We start from the raw sequence: 23578 nt of genomic DNA, 5'->3' as shown, positions 1-23578 counted from the left end.
TGGAGGATAACAGAATCCAGCCCTAATTCCTAATTTAGGGGTTAGCAGTAGAAATATATATTTGTTCTAACAATTCATGAAATATTAAATTTCAAAAAAACATTACACCGGCAGAATAAAATTGATATTCAAAAACAAAACAAATAAATTGTAATTAAAACTCTCAATCAGTATTTTAATATCAATTGCTGATCAATATCATCAGCATCAACATAGTTTAACGTCCGTTTTCCATGCTGGCATGGGTTGGACGGTTTGACTGAGGTATGGAGAGCCAGGATGCTGCACCAGGCTCCAATCTGATCTGGCAAGGTTTCTACAGCTGGATGCCCTTCCTAATGCCAACCACTCCAAGAGTGTAGTGGGTGCTTCTTACATGCCACCAGCATGGGAGCCAGTCAGGGGGTACTGGCATTGGCCACATTTGGATGGTGCTTTTTATGTGCCACCAGTATGGGAGCAAGACAGGCGGATCAATAAAAAAAAAAAAAAAAAAAAAATTTAAATAAAATAAAATGTAAAAACCTAACTATAGTGAAAAAACTTACTTTTGTATTTTCGTACTGAATTCATCATCACTTTGAACATTTGAGCTAATTTGGCAATTTTTGTCAGTTCACTGTTCTCATCAGCCATTGCCAAACGCCTGGGAATTGGAAATATTGAAATGTCTGAGAGAAACTTAGCAGCAGACAAATCAAAAGCAACAAAGTTACAACCAAAGAAATATACCAAATTATTTTGGGGAAAAATGAAAATATTAATGAAGTCTGAATGAAGCAGAAACTTATCTCGTTATGATCTATATTATGCAAAATAACAAAATGGTCAGGAAACATTAACGAGTGTTGTTAAAGTTTTCTATGAAGTGTAATAACGAGACAGAACCCAGGATGAAAGCAATTTTCCATACAGATCACAGCCAACCTGTTTTCCACAAAGAGACAAGTGTTACAAAGAAGTTTGCCTCAGACTTTTCAAATTTGAAGACAAGACAATGATTAAATGGAAGGGAAGAATTATGTTTACAACTTTCATCCTGTCATTCCTGAAAGAATAAATAATGATGATACTGTTTATGTCCGAGTCTCAATTTAGTTTGTATATCAAAAAGAAGAGAAAGAAAACAAAATTTCTGTGACTATATTTACCTGGTCTTTACTGAACGTTCAGTCTTTAGAGCAGTAAATTTGGTAAGGAACATGTCTGCAAAGACAGAAGAGAACAATTCCTACAGTGACAATGTGCTTTTGTAATGATGTAGATTCATTCATATAAACATGTGGCATTTAAATATGCAATAATTGTGGGAACCGGTAATTGTAGTGGTGGTGGTGGTGATAATGTTTCGTAACCCAGTCAATTAGTAGATTACCAGGGAAGGGTGATGTCTGCTGCATTCTGAAGACTACAAAACATTCTTTGATTACAAAGTGCTCCCACTGCTAACAGCAGTGAACTCTACCTTGCCAAGTATGATATCTATTTACAGCCAAGTAGACTGTGCCAGTAGTGAGAAGTGACCCAATCAGTAAGTACCCCTCCCTCCATCAGTTCAATTAGATTTGCTTCTTACAAGTTGGAGGATAACAGTATTAATTAGTCTAGTTGGTGGTTTCCAACCATGGCTCCCAGGGCTGCATGTGTCCTTCCGTTGGTCTTTCTCCTCTACTCTTTTACTTGTTTCAGTCATTTGACTGTGGCCATGCTGCGGCATCGCCTTTAGTCGAGCAAATTGATTTATTCCCTGAAATTCAACCTAATTTGACAAGCCAAGCAGTTCACAACGGTATATTTGTGAGTTCAATCCAACATGTGCAACTTCTAATCCAGACAGCTTTCTTTCCCCCCTTCTCTCCATTTTCTCTCCTCAAAAGTCTAAGACTCTTCCATTTTACCCAAGCATCAAACTAACAGACCTTGTTTGTTGATCCCCCCACCCCCACCCTCAACCTCTGTCTTTAGTATTTTGTACGGTTTTGAACCCCATATAATATAGGCTCGTGTGGTCACCCCAGTTTGATCCTGTTTAACTGAACTTCCTCCTCTCTCGAACCTTCATCTCCTCTACTTCACCACCACTCCACCCAGACTACCATCGGAACTTTATACCTCTCGGACTCTACTTTCATGGATCTTACTGAACACTGTTGTTGGCTTATGTTGTTTGGATGTAAGAGCTACCTCTTGCAATTGCAATGTTTTTTTCTTACAACACCAACAACACCAGTGGCCCTGGAGGACCATAGAGTCTATGGAGAGAACTTCTTTTTTGTCCAGTTGTAACCAAAAGCACGAAGAAAAAAAAAAACCTTCAACAAAGACAACAGATCCTCATCAGTAGCCACAATGGAAAGTGTGTGTGTTTGTGTGTGCAGTAAGTCATTACCCACCTGTCTTTGATAAGTTGGTATCTCTAAAATAATCACAGTCCTTCTCCTTCTCGCTTTCAGATCTGTGTCCTTTTTGCCGGATCTGTCGGATTTTATCAATGTTGCGTACAAGGAAGATGCGATGCTTTCGAGCAAAACCACGTTCTCTATTTGACATAGGTTTAATCACAGATTGGTTAGGCACCTTGGAAGAGGCTGAGCTTGAGGAATCTTGCGTACTTTTAGCCTGGACAAACAAAACACAACAGAGATTTTATTTCAAGTTGACTCCTAAAACAACAACAGCATTCTTACATATAGGGTGTCCACAAAGTCTGGGTACATGGGGATTAACACATACTTTCAGAAATTATTATTTCTTATATTTAATTGTTTATGTTGATTTTATTTACTCCATGTACCCAGACCTTGTGAACACCCTGTATAATGATCATAACATAATTCTCTCTCTCTCTCTCTCTCTCTATATATATATATATATATAACCAAACTCTAAACACTATTTGCAATTAATTACAAGTAAAATTTTATGAATTCCAGTTTTAATATATTTCAATGAAAATGTTGTTTTTCCCTATTCATTTTCCTTTCAAACTGCACAATTTATAAGTTTTTAATCTTTCTTTAAAGCTGGCAAAGGAGACACACACACACACACACACACAGTGAAATAAGAAAACGATGTGTCGTGACATTTTACTCACTTTGTCTCTTATTTTTTTCAATCGAGACTTTGATTTACGTTTATCTTTTGGAGGACGGCCAACGGGTCTTGCTATGTTATTTTTGTCTTTATTCATGCCATTTAATCGCTGGGTTCTGCCGCCTATTACACCACGGCACTTGTCAGTTCCACAGCGACAAATTTGCTGAGGAATTAGGAAAATAAAAATAAAAATAAAAAAACACCATTTTAAAGATTGCAGCCCAATTCATTTTGCATCATTTTCACTACCATTAGCAATACAAATAAAAATGATCAAAGATTGTAATTAATGAGTTAATGAGAGATAGGAAGGTGATATATATCTTACCTGAGAATCAGCATTGTAGGCATGAAAATTGTAATCATAGGTAATTTCAGTATATGGTTGGATATCTTTTAAGGCAAACAGTCCCATTCGATAATAACCACTGACATTCCTGTCGAATATTGAAGGAAAGAATAGACAACAAATGAAAATCAAATAAAAAACATAGCAGCAAACATTTTATAGAACATCATCATCGACATTTAAAGTCTGTTGTCCATACTGGCATGGGTTGGACTACATACACTTTATTTGCAGGTGAACAAGGCTACCAACGGTCTCATGTCAAGAGATCTTCACAATTGCTCATGCATGCCACATGAAAGTAGATGTGACATGCTTTAACATTTGTGAAGGTCTCTTCGCATGAAACCATTGGTAGCCTTGTTCACCTGCAAATAAACAATATTCACCCACCACTGCAGTGCTGAGCACTCACTCTCACTGTTCAATATTAGCATGTATGTATATATATATATATATATATATATATATATATATATATGAGTGTGTGTGTGTGTGTGTGCGCATTTTGACGACAAAATACCAATCCCAAACCGAGGATTGGTGGAACTGTTTGAAGTGGGACTAAAAAGTATAACATCTAAACGATGATGGACATATTCAATTATGTAATTACAAGCATGGTTGCCTGGTTAAAATGTTTGCTTTGTGGTTTCAAGTTCAGTCCTGCAATGTGGTATGGTGTGTGTGTGTGTGTGTTTGGACGTTTGCATCCCAGTAGGTTAGCAGCTTGACAAAAGAGAAACTGATAGAATGAATAGGAGACTTCAGGGACTGACTATGACTGACCCCTGTTTGATGATGAGGTTGGCTGAGTCAGTCCCATGGCCAAACATCATGAAAATCTTACCATTTCTGCATCTCACAGTTTGGATCACACGAATGATTGACGAATCGTCCAATGTTCCCCATTCGATAACCATCAATCATAGCGCCACCATCCAGATTGAGGCAGTAATGATGTCGTTCTTGAGAATAATTCTCTGTCATTCTACGTCGGAATTCATTCTCGCTGACCACTTCTCCGAGATATTCAAGGATAAACTGACCTGAAAAGATAAATAAATACAAAAGACAACTTCGGTATTTGTGGTGGACATGTGAAACATTTAAGGGACTCTAGGTTCGCTGACCATCAAGAAGGACCCCAACTCAGAATAACAACTGACTTGAGCTAGGATCATGTCTAACCCAAACCACTAGACAAGGTCAATGTATTAGTATTGTCAGTGTTACTACTACCTCTGCCTTAGTGAAGTTGGAGGTATTGTTTTCAGTTGTATTTGTTTGTTTGTCCATGGACAAGATATCTCAAGAACCGCTGGATGGATTCAGATGAAACTTTCAGGGATGTTTGGCCTTGTGACTGGCAGAAACTGATTAGATTTTGGGATTGATCCAGTACCGGACAAGGATTCTGGATTAGTTTTCTGTTTTTTTTACTTAATTTTTTTAGAGTTGTTGGGTTCATTTTTAGTATTCTCGTTTGTGAGAGCAGTCAAGTTTATTTCAGATATTCTCATTTAAAAATCATCTCCGGCTGATCATTGAGAGGATGTTGGTGTTGCCTTGGCAGAGTTTTGTGCTCTCTGAGTGCTCTTGTTATTATTATTATTATTATTATTATTATTACGATTATTAAGGTAGCAGTATTTCAGGTATTTCATCTATCTTTACATTCCGAGTTCAAGTTTTGCTGACCCCATCTTTGTCTTTCATCCTTTCTGCATCCATAAAATAAGTACCAGTTGAGCACTGATCCCTTGCCCCAAAATTTGAAGGCATTATTATTATTATCATTATTCTTATTATTAATAGGCTGAGAAGGAAAGAGGAGGAGTATAATTTTCCTGGAAAAAGAGACTGGCTCATCTTGACTTTAACATTTTTGATTAGGGGCCTGTTGGATGAGGACTGGCCAGAGGTTAAACAACAACAACAACAACAACAACAAATATTACAGTTACACCAAAATCCCTTTATTGTTGGTATGATATGTGAGTGGGGGTGCAATGAAAGAGATAAACAATATTTTATATTAGCACCAATCTGAGATTGAACCCAAACGGACACATTAACAAGACCAGAACCATATGTAAACCTTTTACTGGCCAACAGAGGTGTGGGGGGGAGGGGGAGGAGAGAAAGAGTAAGGAACAGGGGTCATTGGAAATATGCTTCTGAAATAGGTTCAACACTTACCAGAGACAAGATGATGAGACGATCTGACACCATAACCTCGATCAGGCGTTAAAAACATTTCTAGGCACGGCGCCCAAAGATGTTTTTGGAAACGGTTATTCATACAGTTGTCTCCACATGGACATAGACCAGGAGAACATTCTGTGTAGATCATTCTAAAATTTAAGAATTTAAGAATTCAGTCATGAATAGTAGACAAAACTTAAGAAATAACTTCAATGTGGAGCAAAATATTCCGTCATCCATGCCATAATTTCAAGACTTATTTAAAAGTCTATACTGCATACTAAATGTAAAGGGTTGTCGATGTAATTCAGTGCCTAAATACCACAAGGTATTTTTGTCTGCTGTACCCATTTACATCAACACAAAAACACATGATAAACTCCCACAATGATCTCATCCAAGGCTGAAAATCAAACCAAATCAAGGTAAATGCGTGACGTGACCTGATGTTCAGTTTGAACCGGATTTGTGGCACCATGAAAAGGGGTAACTTTGAACAAAATATAATATTTTGCTTCCTCTTTATATCACAGCTTAAGGTTGCATAGTAACGCAATTTAAAAATAATTTTCCTTCAGCTGAATGGTGTAATTCATTTTTAAAGCGAAGCAAATCCCAATTAGTATCATGCCTGTGCCAAAATATCAAAAGATCCAGAGCAGGTTTGAGTGGTGCAGAAATATCCTCGTATTTCCAGCACTTAAAAATGACTCTTACAACAGTTAATGGAAAATAACATAATCAACTTTTGAATATAAGAGAAAAAAACATTACTGTTCAAAGAAACCCCAAAATCAGGGGTTACTCTGAGCAGCGACAGTTATATGAAAAAAAGTAATCAAATATTGACTGCAAAAAAAAAAAAAAAAAAAAAAAACCCCAGAAAATTTCATAGGGAGGGAGAAGGAGAGTAAGTGGGGATGAACTCTATTGTGTATATTGGAGTGTGGAAGAGGAAGAGAAACAGGCAAATCCATGGGTGGGACAGAATGAGGATGAATGTAACAGCTCTTTGGTACTCCACCACATCATCTAATGTTTAGACCTATAAGCTTCTTCAAATCTTGCTATTTGGTTCATTGACTCAAACTTATCCGTCACAATGCAATTGGAGGGCTTCCTTACTAGATTCCTATCCACAGTTTAACCAAAGAATGGGTTGGGTGGTTTTCCTGTCCCAGATTTTAACCATTTGCAAAAGAATTCCAAGGAAATGTTTCATTAGACTCTGAAGCTCTACTCTCTGTGTGTGTGTGTGTGTTAGTGTCCCCTTAGTAAATATACTTAAATCTTAATGGCCTTGTCCACTGAGTGGTACTGTCCACCCCTGTGCAATTAATGTTGACTAGACAACAGACAGACAAACAATAGTGTTAAGTGGTGACCTAATAACAGAAGAGGACATCCATCTGATTTATATTACAATTAAAAACAAATTAATGGGGAGTGGGTGGAGGAGGTTTATGAAAATAAAACTGTCACAATAGCCTCCACATAGCATTTCTACTGTAAAGCTGTTGTTGACTTTTATATTGAAAGGTCAAAAGAAGGCACACACACACACACACACACACATGTACAGACCAACTTGAACAAACACACAAAGAATATAGGAAGAGAAATTTCATTATTACAATGCTGAGATTAAAACCACTCTAGGCTACCACTTTTCTAGAGAGGAAGTGAACAAAAAAGGGAGCCACTCATACATGATATATTACTGGTATTCAGACAGACTTACCTGTTCAGACACTCATCTCCACATCCCCCTTTCTCTGCATTTTTCGCTGAGCAGCTGCAGGGGTGGAGTTCATAACGAGAAACTGGCTTTATGTCAACATAGAAATCTAAATTGAAAAAAGAGAATAAAATTAAATAAAACCAATGAAATCAATATTCAATTGTTGGAGTAGTGGCCAGTGACCAACAGCATAAAGTAGTGACCAGGACTCCTAAACCAATGTCACTTCACTCAATGGTGAAATTCAGAAATGCATGAACATCATCACATCATGCAGTTCTATATCTTGTTTCTTTCGACATTTGATATCTATGAGGGAAGGCCCCAGTATTTTGGGTGTCCAGCAGGAATCATCTCTGATGGTAATGATTCAGGTGTGAAATATAAGAATAGGAAACGGTAACAGGAGTTCAAGGAAGTGGACAAGGACAGGCAATGGTGAATGAGAGAGAGAGAGAGAGAGGACTGTTAGGCTAAACCAGTGTTTACCTATGGACCCTCATCACCATTCCATGTTCAAAAGAATCCTGTTATAGTTTTATAATTAAATATTCTTAGAAATTGTATAAAAATACTGTTAAAATATTTTGTGCATTGCAGTATAAGTGTTATCATTATACATACATCTTGGCTCCAGCTACATAAACGCCATAGCGAGAAATATATACTCTGAAACGCTAACGGACATTTTATGCTTGCATGTATGTTGAAGATAAATAAATTTGTCTTCTTTTAACTGCTATAAAAAAAATACAGTTTCATAATTGCAGAAATAAATTCCATTCACAAGTTGAAGAACGTGAAGAAAGAGAAAATAATTACTACATTAGTTTATTCATGTACATTTAGCATTTATAGTACAATTGGGAAGTAAAGTCATTCTGTCGTAGAGAATTACGACTAAAAAATTCACACGAGCCAATTCTTCATACTAACTACTAGAGTTCGCAACAATTCAAATAAGTCTTGTTGGATTTAAGTCATAGACATGGCAAATAAAATAGCCAATATCTCAAAGAGTGAGTGTCGTGGAGTTTAATAACACCCTATGATCACTGAGTAATTTCCCAAAAATCAGGGTTTTTATACTGTTCATATCTGAATTCTAAGAACCGTATTTCATGAAAGATTTCTTAGACGAAAGTTTAGAATTCGTATATGGGCAGTAATTTTAACCAATGGGATACCATATATTATGCTTGTTCGGGCAGACGACCATTACGTCATATTGCTGCCTTCTACGACTTGTTACAGTAGACATAAAATCATTTTATTGTACATAAATGTTAACAAGCAAAACCTTACATGGACTCTGGTTGAGAACCACAGAGGTAGACTATTAGCAGAACTGCTGGGATTAGGGGGCCATCAACAGGAAGAATCCCAAAAGAAACTTTGTCAGACTTCTGTTTCTCCCTTTCACACTCTCTTACACACATACATACAAACACAGACATTGCGTAAAACATTTCTATAGCCATGTTATGAAATTAGAAAGTACCTCTCTTTCCTTTATTGTCACCATTATTAAAACTGCAGTTGTTGAAAGTAGTTAAAAATAAAAACAAACAAAATAAAACCCACCCACCACATACTTACTATTTTTAATTTTACGATAATTTAAATGGTCATCTTTTCTTACAAGCTGCAAAATATAAGAACACATATCAATAAATTTATCTGTTAATAAAAAAAGTACACACACATACATGTGTCTGCATGTGTGTGTGTGTGTGTATACATATATATATATACATACATACATGTATATATATATATATATATATATATATATATATATATATATATATATATACACATACATACATGTAGTATATATATATATACATATATATATATATATATACACATGAATATGCATACATTATACACACACACACATTTGTGTATATGTGTGTTATATAAAACAGACACACAGACACACACATATGTGCATGTGTTACATACATATTACATAGACACATAAATATATTAACATATATATAAAAACATTTATATACAGCATAAAAACATATAACCATGAAAACTAAGATTTAAACATATATACTTATCAAATATAACCACCAAGTTTGAAGTGAAATGTAATGAATAAATGAAATGTCAAAAGAAAATAAATTTTCGCTATTTATTAGAACAAATACGCATGCTCACACACACGCGCGCGCGCACACATACACACACGCGCGCACGCACACAAACATACACACACACACACACACACATTCACCCCACAACACACAAACAGAACAAGATTAGATTTGAGAAAAGAGCAAAATTTTTTCATAAAATTGTATTATCACAGAATACAGATTACCCCCCCCCCCCGACATATCTATTTTCCTTTACCAACCCTTAAGACATTGTAAACAGTAGGCTGGTCCTCAGCATTAGTGTTATTTATTATTATTATTATTACATATTCTATCAGAGCCTAGAGAGATGGTTTCTCTGTCGGGATTTGAACTCAGAAACAACTGACACCAAACTAGGCCTGCTTCTTAATTTCTAACATTATTTGGTGTGTGTGTGTGAGTGTACAAAGTTCAAGAATGGAATTTTGGGCATCATTACCCAAATTTTCGCTCTCAGACTTACTATACTTGACGACTAAATTATTTTACTTAAAATTTCTGTCTGTATGAATAGTTTCTTTTAGAATTTAAACTGACCGTATCTGGCCTAAATATTCTACCTGTTCTGTGTTCAAATTGGCCATAGCTATTGTAAATTCCTTGTTCTCTATTATAACATTCAATATTTCTTTGTAGGTTCCTGATTTTCATACCGTTTCTGTTCTAATTAATCAACTTCCCAGAATGCTGATTACTTAGAAATCTTGTTAAGTATTCAGACAGGAGTGGGTGGGTCTTTCAGTAATCTACCCCACTCCATCCTCATTCTTATATTTGGCTCTTTCTCTTAGACTAAATCTTCACCTTCCCATTGTAACTTTTCCTTTACCATTCTTCTTCTATCCAATGTCATTTACTTATTCCATCCTCTTCTATTTCTCGTTCTAATTAATCAACTTCATTTGTTAATTATGTTTATTAGGTGTCCCAATGCCCCATCCCCCCTTTCACCACACCCACTTGGTATCTCCTGCTTTCATTGGTCAATTTCCATATGACCTGCCTCCTACTTCACAGTTTTTGCTCTCCTTTCATTTTATTAACTGAAATGAAAAGATGTGACCTGGTTTAGGAAACAGGACATTTTCAAGAAATGCATTAACATAAAATGGCATTTTACAAGAAGAGAAGTGAAGAAATCTACCTTGGAAGGTGGCTACTCTGATACAAAACTGATACAAATTGGAGAAGGTCCTTGGCCCTGCCAAACAGACCCTGTAGGGTTTCTGGTACAATACATACAGCCAGACTCCTCTGCTAGTGAGAGACAGTGGTAAAGTCTCTGACCATAAACCATAGAGTGCAGTCGTACCAAATACAACAACTGGTTGTGATAACCAGACTGAGCAGCAGCAGTAGCAGCAGCAGCAGCAGCAGCAGCAGCAGTAGCAGCAGCAGCAGCAGCATTCAATTGTCACTGAACAAACTCCAAAATAACTAAGTTTTCTTCATCTCAGGTGTGCCACTAGCTAATGTTGGTCTAATGAAAGGTAGATCAGGTGAGATAGTTGGAATGAATGAGTGGCTATGTCTTGCATACAAAAAGGGAGAAAGAATGAGAAGGGGTTTCAGATTGACTCCTCACAAGTAAGGGACACAAATTGGATTTCTTCTAGAAGGATGACAACTCCAGGGTGGAGAGACTAGGGTTAGGGTTGAAGGAATGATTGGGTAATCATGACATCACAGTTACTAGGTCAGTGATAGGTCAGATGATAGCATCAGTTACCAATTGTAACGGTCAGGTTGGCAATCACCAGGAAGGATACAACGATGTGTATAGAGGCTACGGCCATGACACAGCACTCATATAGCACTGGGATGAAGATGAGAACCATTTTGGAACATCCTGCTCAAAAGGTCTCTGAATAAGAGTTACCTAAGGATGTTGAACGAAACACCCATGTTTCCAGAGGTGAATTATTCAAACCCCAAAGGATTCCTCTCAACACATGGCCATGATGCTCCCCTACTACTTCTGCTCGTGATCAGAGATGCACATATCGTCAACCACAAAGGGACATGTTGAACTGGTTAAGGTCAAGCAACTATCCTCTGGTATTGAGCAGAATATTTGTTGTAGCCCATCTTTTATACCAACACAAAACAATGGACATGATCACACTTCCAATCAGTTAAGACCAGAAACCATAAGGGCCACTGCCTGGTACTGCATCAGGGCATTTATTATTATCATTAACACATATTAGGAAAATATGAGTGACAGAGGTTTTAAACTGGTAGAACTGAAAGTGAAAGTGGCTGAGAATTTAGTACAAGATTGGTTTAGCTTGGTTACCATGTAATTTAGTATATTGCCTGGACATGGAAGCATATAGATTATATTGAAAGTGAGACAACTGCAAGAGAAGATCATGGCTAAGAACAAACCATTCAACTCTGTTAATCCAAAGCTGGCCTTTGGCAGGATTCTTGAGCATGGTGGGGCCAGGAAACAAACTAAAGATAAACATTATAACAATTGTGTTGTTCACATACACAAATGAGGCATGAGTGAGAGTAAAACTGGTAGCATGTGGCCAGAGACTAATTTAATGCAGAGACAGCCCCTCACCAAGGCTCTGTCCTCAGCCCCTCCCCCCTACCACTACTTAAAGTTTTTTAGGCAATAATATTTAACATTATTTACATTATTTACATTTGACGGATATTTCTCCTCATCTTGTTTGTTGTTAACACAACGTTTCGGCTGATATAGAACAATAATATTCAAGTTCAAGTCTGGATGTCCTTGGAACGTTTATAAGATGATGACCTGGTTATTATTGTAGACTCTCATAGAACTGCAGAATAAGTTCCAGACCAAAAAGAATGGCTTAGAAAATGATTTATAAGGCCAAGAGTTTGAATTAATATACGAGAGTTGTAAATGGCAGCAGTGTGTGTGAGGAATATAACCTGGTTTAATTTGTAGGAAAGGAATAGGTAATAATAGGTGCAAAGGGACATTTGAGAGAGAGAGAGAGAGAGAGAGAGGGAGAGAGACAGAGAGAGGGAGAGAGAGAGAGAGAGAGAGAGGGGAGAGAGAGAGAGAGAGAGAGAGGATATATATATATATATATATATATATATATATATATATATATATATATGTATATATATATATATATATATATATAGATATATATATATATATATGTATATATATATATATATATATATATATATATATGTATATATATATATATATATATATATATATATATGTATATATATATATATATATATATATATATATATATATATATATATATATATATATATATATATATATATATATATATATATGTATATATATATATATATATATATATATATATATAGAGAGAGAGAGAGAGAGAGAGAGAGAGAGAAGAAGAGTGAGAACCAATTGAAGATTATCAACTGTTTATATGGGTCACGCTATATGTAATTGATACTTTCAGTTAGCCAGGTGAGTTGAAGGTAGGCAAAAGAACGTGCACACGCACACACACACACGTGCTAGCAGCTACAACAAAGATCTGTGGAGGCTGGAGAGAAATGAATCAGGTAGAATGGATTCAGTAGGTGTGTAATGTTAATTTACATGAACGGTTGAGCTGTGGTGAGTTGAGAGAGGGTCTGGACATGAAAGGCATCAGTTGTTGGTGAATGATGATTACAAATGGGACAGAGCCAGAGATGGATATTGATGGAGGGAACATGTGGAGGAAGGAGACCAAAGATGATGATGATGATGATGATGGAGGGAACATGTAGGAGAAAGGAATTGAAGATGATGGTGCAAGAAGAAAACGATGAGTTCAGATGGAAGAGTATTGTATGTGATGGATGAAATGACAAAAGAGAGCTCCCAGTGGCAATATATTGTAGTGCAGTAGATCTATCAAACCCACAGCAGCAGCAGTTTCAAATGTCTACAACAATGAGGATGATACACACAGATACTGTATACATTTAGATAACATATTTATTAAAGCAAAAAAAAAAAAAAAATTCAATAAATCATTATTATTATTATTAGTAGTAGTAGCAGTAGTAGTAGTAGTATTAGTAGCAGCAGCAGCAGCAGTAGAGGTTTATTAAAATTAAAATGTTTTTTTTTTTTTTTGTTAATGTTAAAACAAAACTAAAGTTTAAACCATTAAAAGCAAAACTTAATTTTTGAATGAATGCAAACTGAAAATAAATATTGTGTGTGAGTGTGTGTGTGTGTGTGTATTTCTTGTGAGTGTATGCATACGTGCGTACGAGTGCGTGTATGAATGTTCAAGTGTAGTGTGTATGAGTGAATGTGTGTGTGTGTGTGTGTGTGTGTGCAGATTAGTAACATCAGAGAATGGTTAAGAATATTTGAGGTGATCCTCCTATTAACTGGGTTATAAAAAAAACAGTTAAAAAAATAAGAAATAAGACATGAAAAAGTTAAATGCTAAAAAAGAAAGCCAAAACTTGTATTGGTGTTGGCTGAGAAGACGTTGAGAGTGGAGATTGTAAGGAAGATAGATAAGATGTTAGTGTGACTTTGTTTGTTGCTGTTGTTTTTGTTATATAAGGGGGAAGTTAACATCTCTGATGAAGAATGGAATAGTTTTCTGGGCAGAGAACAAAAATGTTGCTGCAGTTATAAAAGACAAAAATAGATTGGTTATCTTAGAAACAACGAGCTTTTGTCGATTCTGATATAAGAGGTACAAGGCCACATATTTCAAAGCAGGGGTTTACTTCATTATATCTAGCCCAAGTACAATTATTATTATTATTATCATCATCATCATCATCATCTCTTCTGACAGCAATACAAGGCTACAAAATTCGAGAAGGCTATATCTCTATAAAAGCTGATTACACAGCCACCGTTGATAATAACTGGCGCTTATTTAACTACGACTTGCACCACCTCCCCTAAAAATAACAACAAAGGTTTCTGCTTTTTGGCAAAAGCCAATGGACGGGATCATGGTCAGTATATTACTGGTGCCTGCTGGTCTTTAATTCATCCTGGAAGGTGTGGCTGATTAAATGCCACAGTTTGACAGAAGCAGTGCAGTTGAGTTAATGAAAACCAAAACGCAACTGGTACATATATAAACTCCCAGACATTTGAAAAGTTGAACCAAGCACAAACTGAACTCAAAATATTCTTCAATTCTTTAATAATAATGATACAGTTCTATATTTAAGAGATGAGGAATTATGTACATTATTTACATTTGACGGATATTTGTCCTCATCTTGTTTGTTAACACAACGTTTCAGCTGATATACCCTCCAGCCTTCAACAGGTGTCTTGGGGAAATTTCAAACCTGGGTTCTCATTCCTAAGGCATTTTTTGATGTTGTTATTATTATTATTATTTTATTATTATTCAGGTCACTGCCTGGAATAGAACTCAGAATCTTGGGGTTAGTAGCCGGCGCTCTTAACCACTACACCATATGGTTTTGAATTTTGCCACAAAGGCAACCATTTTGGGGAGGGGACGAGTCGATTGTATTGACCCCAGTGTTTCACTGATACTTAATTTATTGAGATTGAAAGGACGAAAGGCAGTCGACCCCAGTGGAATTTGAACTCAGAATGTGAAGATGGACAAAATACTGCTAAGCATTTCACCCGGCATGCTAACAATTTTGCCAGCTCGCCGCCTTAAAGTGTAAGATGCTGGGTCCCCCAAGTGGTCCCCCATCTAAGTACTCATCACTAGGCTCAATGTTGCTTAACTTTGGCAAACGGATGACAAACCGATGCATTCAAAGTGAGTTAAATGTCATCTAGAGCAGCAGATAATCAGGGAGAAGGTGAGAAGGTGAGGAATATATGTGATGAGGAGCCAGTGATTGCAGTCAGCAGGAGACATATTAGTAGACATTAGTGTGCCAGGACAACACTAGTGCAATTAATACAGCTTTGTTAAGAACAGATTGTTAAACAGAAAACAAAAACAGATATCCAGAACTTTGGTGACACCCTCCTCATACAGACAGACAATGCAGCTGATTAGGTATTTTAGGGAAAAAGGAAAAGGTATGAATGTTACTAGAAATATATGTATGTGTGTGTTTGACGTCCTGTACCCATGTATGCATCTATATATACATATATGTGTATGTACATATGCATATATATATGTAGATATATATATATATATATATATATATACATATATATATACACACATGCATGCATACACACACATGTGTGTGTGTGTGTGTGTATAAGTGGGGGGTGTATAATGAAGGTAGAAATATATTTTAATATCTCAGCATGAGAAAAAGAAATAGTACATGAAAGAAAGGAAGTAGGGGGAGAGAAAGAGAGAGAGAACTGAACAGAAAAGAACTAGGTCAGATTGACGGGGGGTGGGGTGGCACAATTATTGGAGCCAAAATTATTGAAAACGATTCCAAGAATTTAGTGGGTGGGTGGGAGATATGCTGTGGTGATGGTAGGGAGGTAAGAGAGACTTGGAAATGAAAAAAAGGAGGGAGAGAAATGAGGATAAGATAAGAGTGAAATTGTTGGATATGAACCTAGATTGGTTTTATTATTTGGTCAAATCCAACAAAATGTCACCTCCACCTCTTACCACAAGTAGTATGGGGTATATATATATGTGTGTACGTGTGGGGGGACAATCTAAGTTCCACAGCTTCTGAAAATGGATTGTTCTGTGAAGGGGGTGAAGTAGACAGGGTCACTCCCACATCTGAAGGGTAGTTTTGAACACAGCTAACCTTTATGTTTCACCCAGAACATGGTTGTAACTGCAAAATAAAAACCAATGGATCAGAAATATTCATAATTCCAGACAACATCTCATACATCATCATCATCCTCATCATCACACAGCTACAGTTATAGCTTTAATCAAATATTTTCTTCTCAGTTTTTGTTTCAAATGGCTTTACACTTCTTATACAGATTGGATGGTCAGGTAAATTTGCACATTTATACAGCTTTATTATGGGATGGTACTGTCTTTTTCTCCTCTCTCTTCAAATATCTGGATGCTCACCTTCCAACCACGAAGTGAAAATAACACTTAATGTTTATCAAGGGACACTTAACTATGTAGAATAATTAATGCCTCTTGCTTAATGAACCATACAATATATAAGTAGGCCATATCAAATAGCCTACTTTTATATTGAATGGTTATATATAACAGATAGTTCAATGCCAGTTTACCCATATCTTTTTCTTACAAGTCTTAGATTAGTACACACACACAGAGTTGCTATCCGCACAGAGATTAGATAACACGAAAATGATAATTGATAGATTAGATGAAATTTAAGAGAATGATTGGGGTCAAGTCTTCAGTAACCAAACTGAGACAAGACTAATGTGGAAGTACCTCCAATCCATCATCCTAGGTGGACCATTGTGTGTGGATTTATATGAGGGTTACTTTAGCTGGCAACGCAAACAATGGTCATGGGTAGAATGTCAATAGAAACAATTCTTTAAACAACTGCCAACCTGCACCACCCACCTACATACACACAAAAATGCTGGCAGAGTCCATTTATTAGTAAAAACAGTTCAACTTCAGCAGCAGAAAACAGACTCTCAATTCTGAAACAGCAGACATTTTTGGACTTGGATTCCTCTAGGACTTCTGGAGCCAATCATAGAAAGGAATTAGCAATATCAGTGAAAGTATCAAAGAGATAATGTCTCCAAAGAGTCCATTCTATGTCCTCACAGATTTCCTTTCAGTTTTGCAAGTTTTGAAATGGTTTGTCTCCTGCCCCTCTGCCCCCAACAACACTTCTTTTTCAGACTTATTTAAGAACCACTGATTAGAGACAATATCATTTTTTTTTCCCATGCTGTCTTGATGATTATAGATTACATTCAAAGAGAAAGATAACAAGATAAAACTATATTAACACATAAAATAATAAAGATTTTGACAGCAGATAAAGAAACGAGAGAAGAAAAAAATGATAGCAATTAAGGGATGTGTTTTTTTCTTTAGATATTTCTTTTTTAATCTAAATTGAAAATAGCTTTAAAAAAATCATTTCATATGTTACAATCCAAATTATCTTTTATTTATAAACATATCTGCAGAAGTACTTGCACTAAACACACGTGCACACACACACACAATAACCAATATTTAATTTTGAAGCTTTGCTATTTCCTCTGAGAATTTTCATTAATTTTCACAGCAAATATTGTAAAATTTTTCGATGTATCTTACTTTATCAGAACTATTTCTCTTCCGTATCTTATGAATAATGGTTAATTATATGAGAAACTGGTTTGCAATATAAACCAATTAGACAATCTCTCTTTCAACAAGAAGTATTTGAAAGTAAAATAATAGAGAAGAGAGTGAAAATGTTCCACATTTCAATTAGATAAACTTAATATTTCCACAAGATCTGTTGAAATGTTTTTCGTTTTGTTTATAACGACTTTTATTTAAGTAGAGAGGAAAACACAGTGAGAAGGTGATATTAAATATTATATCTCCATCATTGTTATCAACAAGCCAAACGGTCATATATATGGCGCCAATATATCTTGCACAGATCTCTCTCAAACACACACAATTTACAGAATGAATAAAAGTATGAAGAGGAAGAAGAACAACCATGCTGCTTGAACAAAGAGAATCTTGCTTGCCTCTGTAGAAGCCACTTCATGGGGAAGTCTATATATGGTAACTCAAACTACAAGAAATACAAACCAAAAAGAGGAAGGACACACAGGATGATATCAACATTATCATCATCAAGGTCATGACCAGAAAGCTCTGATCATAGGTTTGCTGGCTCGGATTGGACATGCAGTTAAACAGCAACACAACATCCCATACAGTGCACCACAGCAGCATTGTCCTCAGTGGAATTTGGGTGGATTTGGGAATTGTTGCACCTTGTGAAGACTGTTCCTCGAGTTGCTGGGCCGACCACACACACACACACACGTCTTTCATCTCTTACCACGTTTCAGGCATCGGACTGTGGCCATGCTGGAATAATTTTTAGACAAATGAAGTGACCCCAGTACTTTTGTTTTCAAGCCTGGTACTTATTAATTTCTTTTGCCAAACTGCTAAGTTATGGGGACATAAATACACCAACACCGGTTGTCAAGTGATGTTGGGGGGACAAACACAGACACAAAGATACAGATACATAGAAATACAGAAATATATACATACGACAGGCTTCTTTCAGTTTCCGTCTACCAAATCCACTCACAAGGCTTTTTGTTGGCCCAAGGCTAGTAGAAGACTTGCCCAAAATGCAATGCAATGGAATTGAACCCAGCACCATGTGGTTGGGAAGCAAGCTTCTTACCACACAGTCACGCATATATATGTGTGTATATATATATTGTGTAACAGTCATTATTTTAACGAGTTATATCTAATTATCACCCAAAGAGACACATCTACACTGCCAGATGCTCCTAAAGCAGTTGTTAAGTATCCCATCCATAAGGGATTGATGCTAGATGCATCGAAACAATTGTAGTAATTTATAAACATTCTCATATCTTCCGCCTCTCTCATTAATCACACACACACATACACACATATATATGTATATATAAAATACCTTCATGTGCCATGGTTCTGCTTGACTGGAACTGGGATTAAAACATGTTTTAATCTACAATTTGCAATTGACCCTAAAAGTATATTGATGAACTCCATCAATGCACCATGTTTTCTTCACATCTACTCAATGTCTTTCAACAAAACAACTGACACCGTTACCACAATGATGAACATACAAATGTGTATACTCGAGGGTTAGTATGTCCTTCCGTACAACTTCCATCCAAAATATGACACTTGCCTACGATGACTCAAGTTAATGTCATTCCATACTGAACTTCCGGTTGTCACGTCATAGAAGCCAAACCCAGGAACTGCCACAGGGAAGTAAATGTAGCTTTATTCAAAGATGGCAGTGTTCCTTCCTTGTAAGTTTTCTCAAATTAGGAAGCAAAAATATTAACATATGATCTAATATGAAAGGCACCTGGTTCACGGTATACTCACAGGTAAGAATAAATAGGACGTGTTTGTGCATTTGGCTATTGAGACAGGACTAGCAGTGGCTTTCTTCCAAGACCCAATGTCCAATCTTGGCATCAGGTATGAAAAGGACATTTACAACTGTGAAAATGTAAGGTCTCGAACAACACAGCTCCGACTTCTGTTGGGCTGTACTCTGTGCCCACTACCACGATATTTCCTTGCCAAGGAACCAATAAATGGTTCCTTGAATTAGCTTGCTTAACCTATTGATTGGATATCACTGTTGCTTGAACTGTGAGGGATTTATCAGAAAGTTAGTTCAGGTGTGTGTATGTGCACACACACGCATGTTGACCAGTGGTATATAAAATAAGTGAACTCGCTTGTCCTCCATAGTTCAGAGGACAGAGTAAGCAAGAGTTCTAGATTGTACATGTGTGTTTATCAGAGACACAATGCAGCCTTAGCTGCCAGTCACCATTCTTCATTTAGCCTAAAGGATGGCCTTTGTAACTTCTGGGATCAGCTCTAATTCTTAGCCTTTATATGCAACATTTCATAGAATTTTCTCAAAAATAATTCTCTGAAGTATTAGAACCATATGTCACAAGTCCTCAACTTCACTAAAGACAAGAGTTAACTAGGAAATTAACTAACCAGTAATTAAACAAGTGGATCCCATTATGCCACCCATCACAAGTCATCAAATTGTTTGCGAGATCTTTACTTTCAAATTTCACTGGGATAAAAAGCCCTTAACTGATGAAAAACAGTTAAGGGTTAGTGACCGGAAGTGCATCGTAGCATTAAATGAAACAGACAAACTAACAAAAGAATTCCTCTGCAATGACATCAGATCTAAGTGAATATCAATGCTCCAGTTTATGGGGGAAGATTATCGATAAAGACCCTAATCCTCTATCAGTAGGTGTGCACAAGAAATGAGATGAAGTCAAAAAGGTGGGAAATAAAACAACTTACAAACACTGCTACATTTAGTACACAAAGGTACTTAACTTCGGTTAGTGACAGCTCTTTGGTTGGTAATACTGATTTCATATCTTGGCACAAGGAAGCAATTTTGAGGGTCGGGGTAAGTTGATTACATCGACCCCAGTGTTCAACTGGTACTTATTTTATCGATCGCCAGAAGGAGGAGAGGTAATGTTGACCTTGGCATAGACAGATGAAATGCTGCTAAGCATTTGGCCTCAGATGCTAACGATTCAGCCAGCTCACAGCTGAAAGAAATGTACCAGATTCCGATTGTTGTTGAGTGTGGCAGCTCCTTTCTTGTAGACAGCTGGATATTAGTATCTGCGCCTGATGTATAGCACTGAATGACATTAAACTAGGGAACTGACAGATTGTTTGAAAGGGGTCAAGATAGTACTTTAGGAAATCAGAACTACCAGAAAATGACAGAGAGATAGAAATAGACCGAGATGAGAATGATGAGAACAGTTTGGGATGCTGGAATGGTCTCAAAATAGTTTTGCAGAAAATAGAAATAAATGGCACAGAAAATGAAGAGACCATTCCAAGCCTGAGCGACAAGAAAACAAACGAAACCATGATAAAAACTGATGATCTAACAAGAAGCTGAAGTGAAATGGGTGTCGACGACCAGGTAATGTGTGTGTGTGTGTGTGTGTGTGTGTTTATATAAAACAGTGTGTTTGTTTGAAATGTAACGCTAAAGAGAGAAAAAAAAAACAATAAAACAAACCTAAAAGGATTCTGATTGCCAAGGTATGTAATAGAATAAAAATGTAGAGGATAGCCAGAGAAAGTGAGCTAAAGAAAGCAATAAAGAATTCTAAATATCAGGTGTAATTTTGACTGAGTCATAAGGTAAGAATTGAAGGGAGAAGAAATCTAGGCCAGTGGCAGATGGTAGCGAGAGCAGATTGAAGCTGAAAAACTGATGAGAAAACACAAGTAAATCGTTGATTGAAGAGGATGGTTATAAAACAGAAACAACCACAAAGAAGTAGAGAAAAGAAAAGAAATATATTGTACAGACCAGACTAAACCTCTTCTAATTTTGCACGGCAATTGAGGGGAGGGGTTAGCAACAACAGATGATGGTGGTGATGGTAATGATGATGGTGGTGGTGGTGGTTTACCTGATTGTTTTTATACATCCACCAAATATCATAGGGGAGCTGAAAATCTGATACCTCTTCTCGCAAATCTTTTCCTCCGTGGAGGGGAGCAGGAAGTGAGCCACGACCAAAGTTGCTAACTTGATGGAAGGTGGTTTTGTCTTTATTCCTCACTGTAGTTTTCCTGTTTTGTTGTCTGGAATTTGGAAAAAATAAAAGAGAAAATAAATATAAAAATGTTAAATATTTGACAATAAAGAAAATAATTTACAAATGTATTTAAGATCTGACAGTTATTGCTTCATTAAGTTTGTGTCTGATAGATATTGCAACAAGAAATATTCCAAAACAGTTAATCAAGAAGAAATCAATAAATATGAAGAATATGAAGAATATCTTCTCCCAAGATGGTTGCTTCAGCTGACCATTATTCCGCTCAGGGACATCATATGGTCATGGCAAACACTGTAGACCAATATTAGATTCCTGATGTATTTTATCTTTTACTTGTTCAGTCATTAGACTGTGGCCATGCTGGGGCACCACCTTGAAGAAGTTTCAGCAGAATGAATTGACCCCAAGGTTTATTTTTTAAAGCCTGGTGCTAAATCAATCAGTCTCTTTTGTTGAACTGATATGTTACGAGGACATAAACACACTAACACTGGTTGTCAAGTAGTGGTGGTGGTGAGAAGGGCAGTCACAAACACAAAGACATACACACATGACGGGCTTCTTTCAGTTTTCGTCTACCAAATCCACTCATAAGGCTTTGGCTGGACAGAGGCCATAGTAAAAGACACTTGCCCAAGGTGTCATGCAGTGGTACTGAACCTGGAACCATGTGGTTGGGAAGCAAACTTTTTACCACATAGCCATGCTCATGTGTATATCTATCATTTCAGAGGGTTTCTGAGATGAAATAAGTACAATAATTACAATATCACCTCCACACACCAGGTTTGTCTCAGTAACAAACCATTAACTGAAAGCCCAGTGAGGGAATTGACGAAGTTCTGGTGTTCTTGGCCCGTGGGTTAAACTTGAGGGGAAAAGTATTTAACTGAGTCTGCACCAGTTTAAATTAAACAAGGGTGAGACATCTTGGTGGCCTTAAATTGACTGGATAATTGCCTATCTACAACACACAGCAGCATGTTAGTTGCCTTTTCATACAATGTATATAAGGCATGGCCATAAGCTATCAAACCTCCCCAGTCACAGCTACACATCCTGGCCTTTTGCCAAATTTGTCAACTTCTTCCAACCATCATCCCATAACTTAGACACTTCCAGTAGCAATGTCCCTGCAGTTACAGACATCATATTTGTTCATACCATTACACGTCGATTTAAACATATACAGACATCATATTAACACACATTTTCAACCTATGCCAGCATGGGAAATAGAGAGAGAGAGAAGGATTGTGTGTGTGTGTGTGTGTGTATAAAGGTGAAACAGCTCCATTAATAATTTCCTTTGACAATGTTTTTGTGGAGAGGCACAAAATTCATTGAACTAATTCAACACCTGTTATTGATACTTTGTCACTGTCCTGGGTGAAGAAAGGGAGAAGTTGACTCCAGCAGGAGTTGAACTCAGAATTGATACGTAAAAGCAACTGAATCCCAGTGTCTAAACAAGACAGTGTGTGGCTGGCAGAGTGGTGAGTCTACCAGACAATCAACCAAATGGTCAGAAGTTTGCATCTTGTAACCCTGTGTTGTATCTGTAGCTAAGACCCCTTGCTAATTGGCTCAGTCCAATTTGCTCTAAAGAGGGAGCTAAGACAACTGGCTCTGTCCACTTTATCGCAAATAGGTACTTCAGGGTAGAAACAATTTGTAGCAATTAGTTTGTTAGCTTGCAGTGCTGAGTTCAAGTCCTCAAGTGATCGTAT

General features: G+C 36.8%; 1 protein-coding gene across 6 annotated transcripts in view; it reads right to left on the bottom strand.

The window, feature by feature from the left end:
• Positions 1–23578, bottom strand: part of LOC106884485 (uncharacterized) — a 99434-nt gene that overhangs the window by 10999 nt on the left and 64857 nt on the right. For 3 of the 6 annotated variants that reach the window (XM_014935894.3, XM_014935895.3, XM_089361251.1), the window contains exons 4-13: positions 21696–21870; positions 8997–9042; positions 7398–7503; positions 5651–5805; positions 4299–4497; positions 3428–3536; positions 3098–3262; positions 2394–2619; positions 1152–1206; positions 549–646 (exon numbers count right to left, since the gene is read on the bottom strand). In XM_014935894.3, coding sequence (XP_014791380.2) covers positions 549–646; positions 1152–1206; positions 2394–2619; positions 3098–3262; positions 3428–3536; positions 4299–4497; positions 5651–5805; positions 7398–7503; positions 8997–9042; positions 21696–21870 — 1334 coding nt within the window. The remainder of the gene's footprint in view (positions 1–548; positions 647–1151; positions 1207–2393; positions 2620–3097; positions 3263–3427; positions 3537–4298; positions 4498–5650; positions 5806–7397; positions 7504–8996; positions 9043–21695; positions 21871–23578) is intronic. The other 3 variants (XM_014935896.3, XM_089361250.1, XM_089361252.1) reach the window with 1 other exon arrangement.

Source organism: Octopus bimaculoides, chromosome 12 (assembly GCF_046866305.1).
Source record: "Octopus bimaculoides isolate indiv1 chromosome 12, ASM4686630v1, whole genome shotgun sequence".
Classification (NCBI taxonomy): domain Eukaryota; kingdom Metazoa; phylum Mollusca; class Cephalopoda; order Octopoda; family Octopodidae; genus Octopus; species Octopus bimaculoides.
This window is presented reverse-complemented; position numbering and strand designations above follow the sequence as displayed.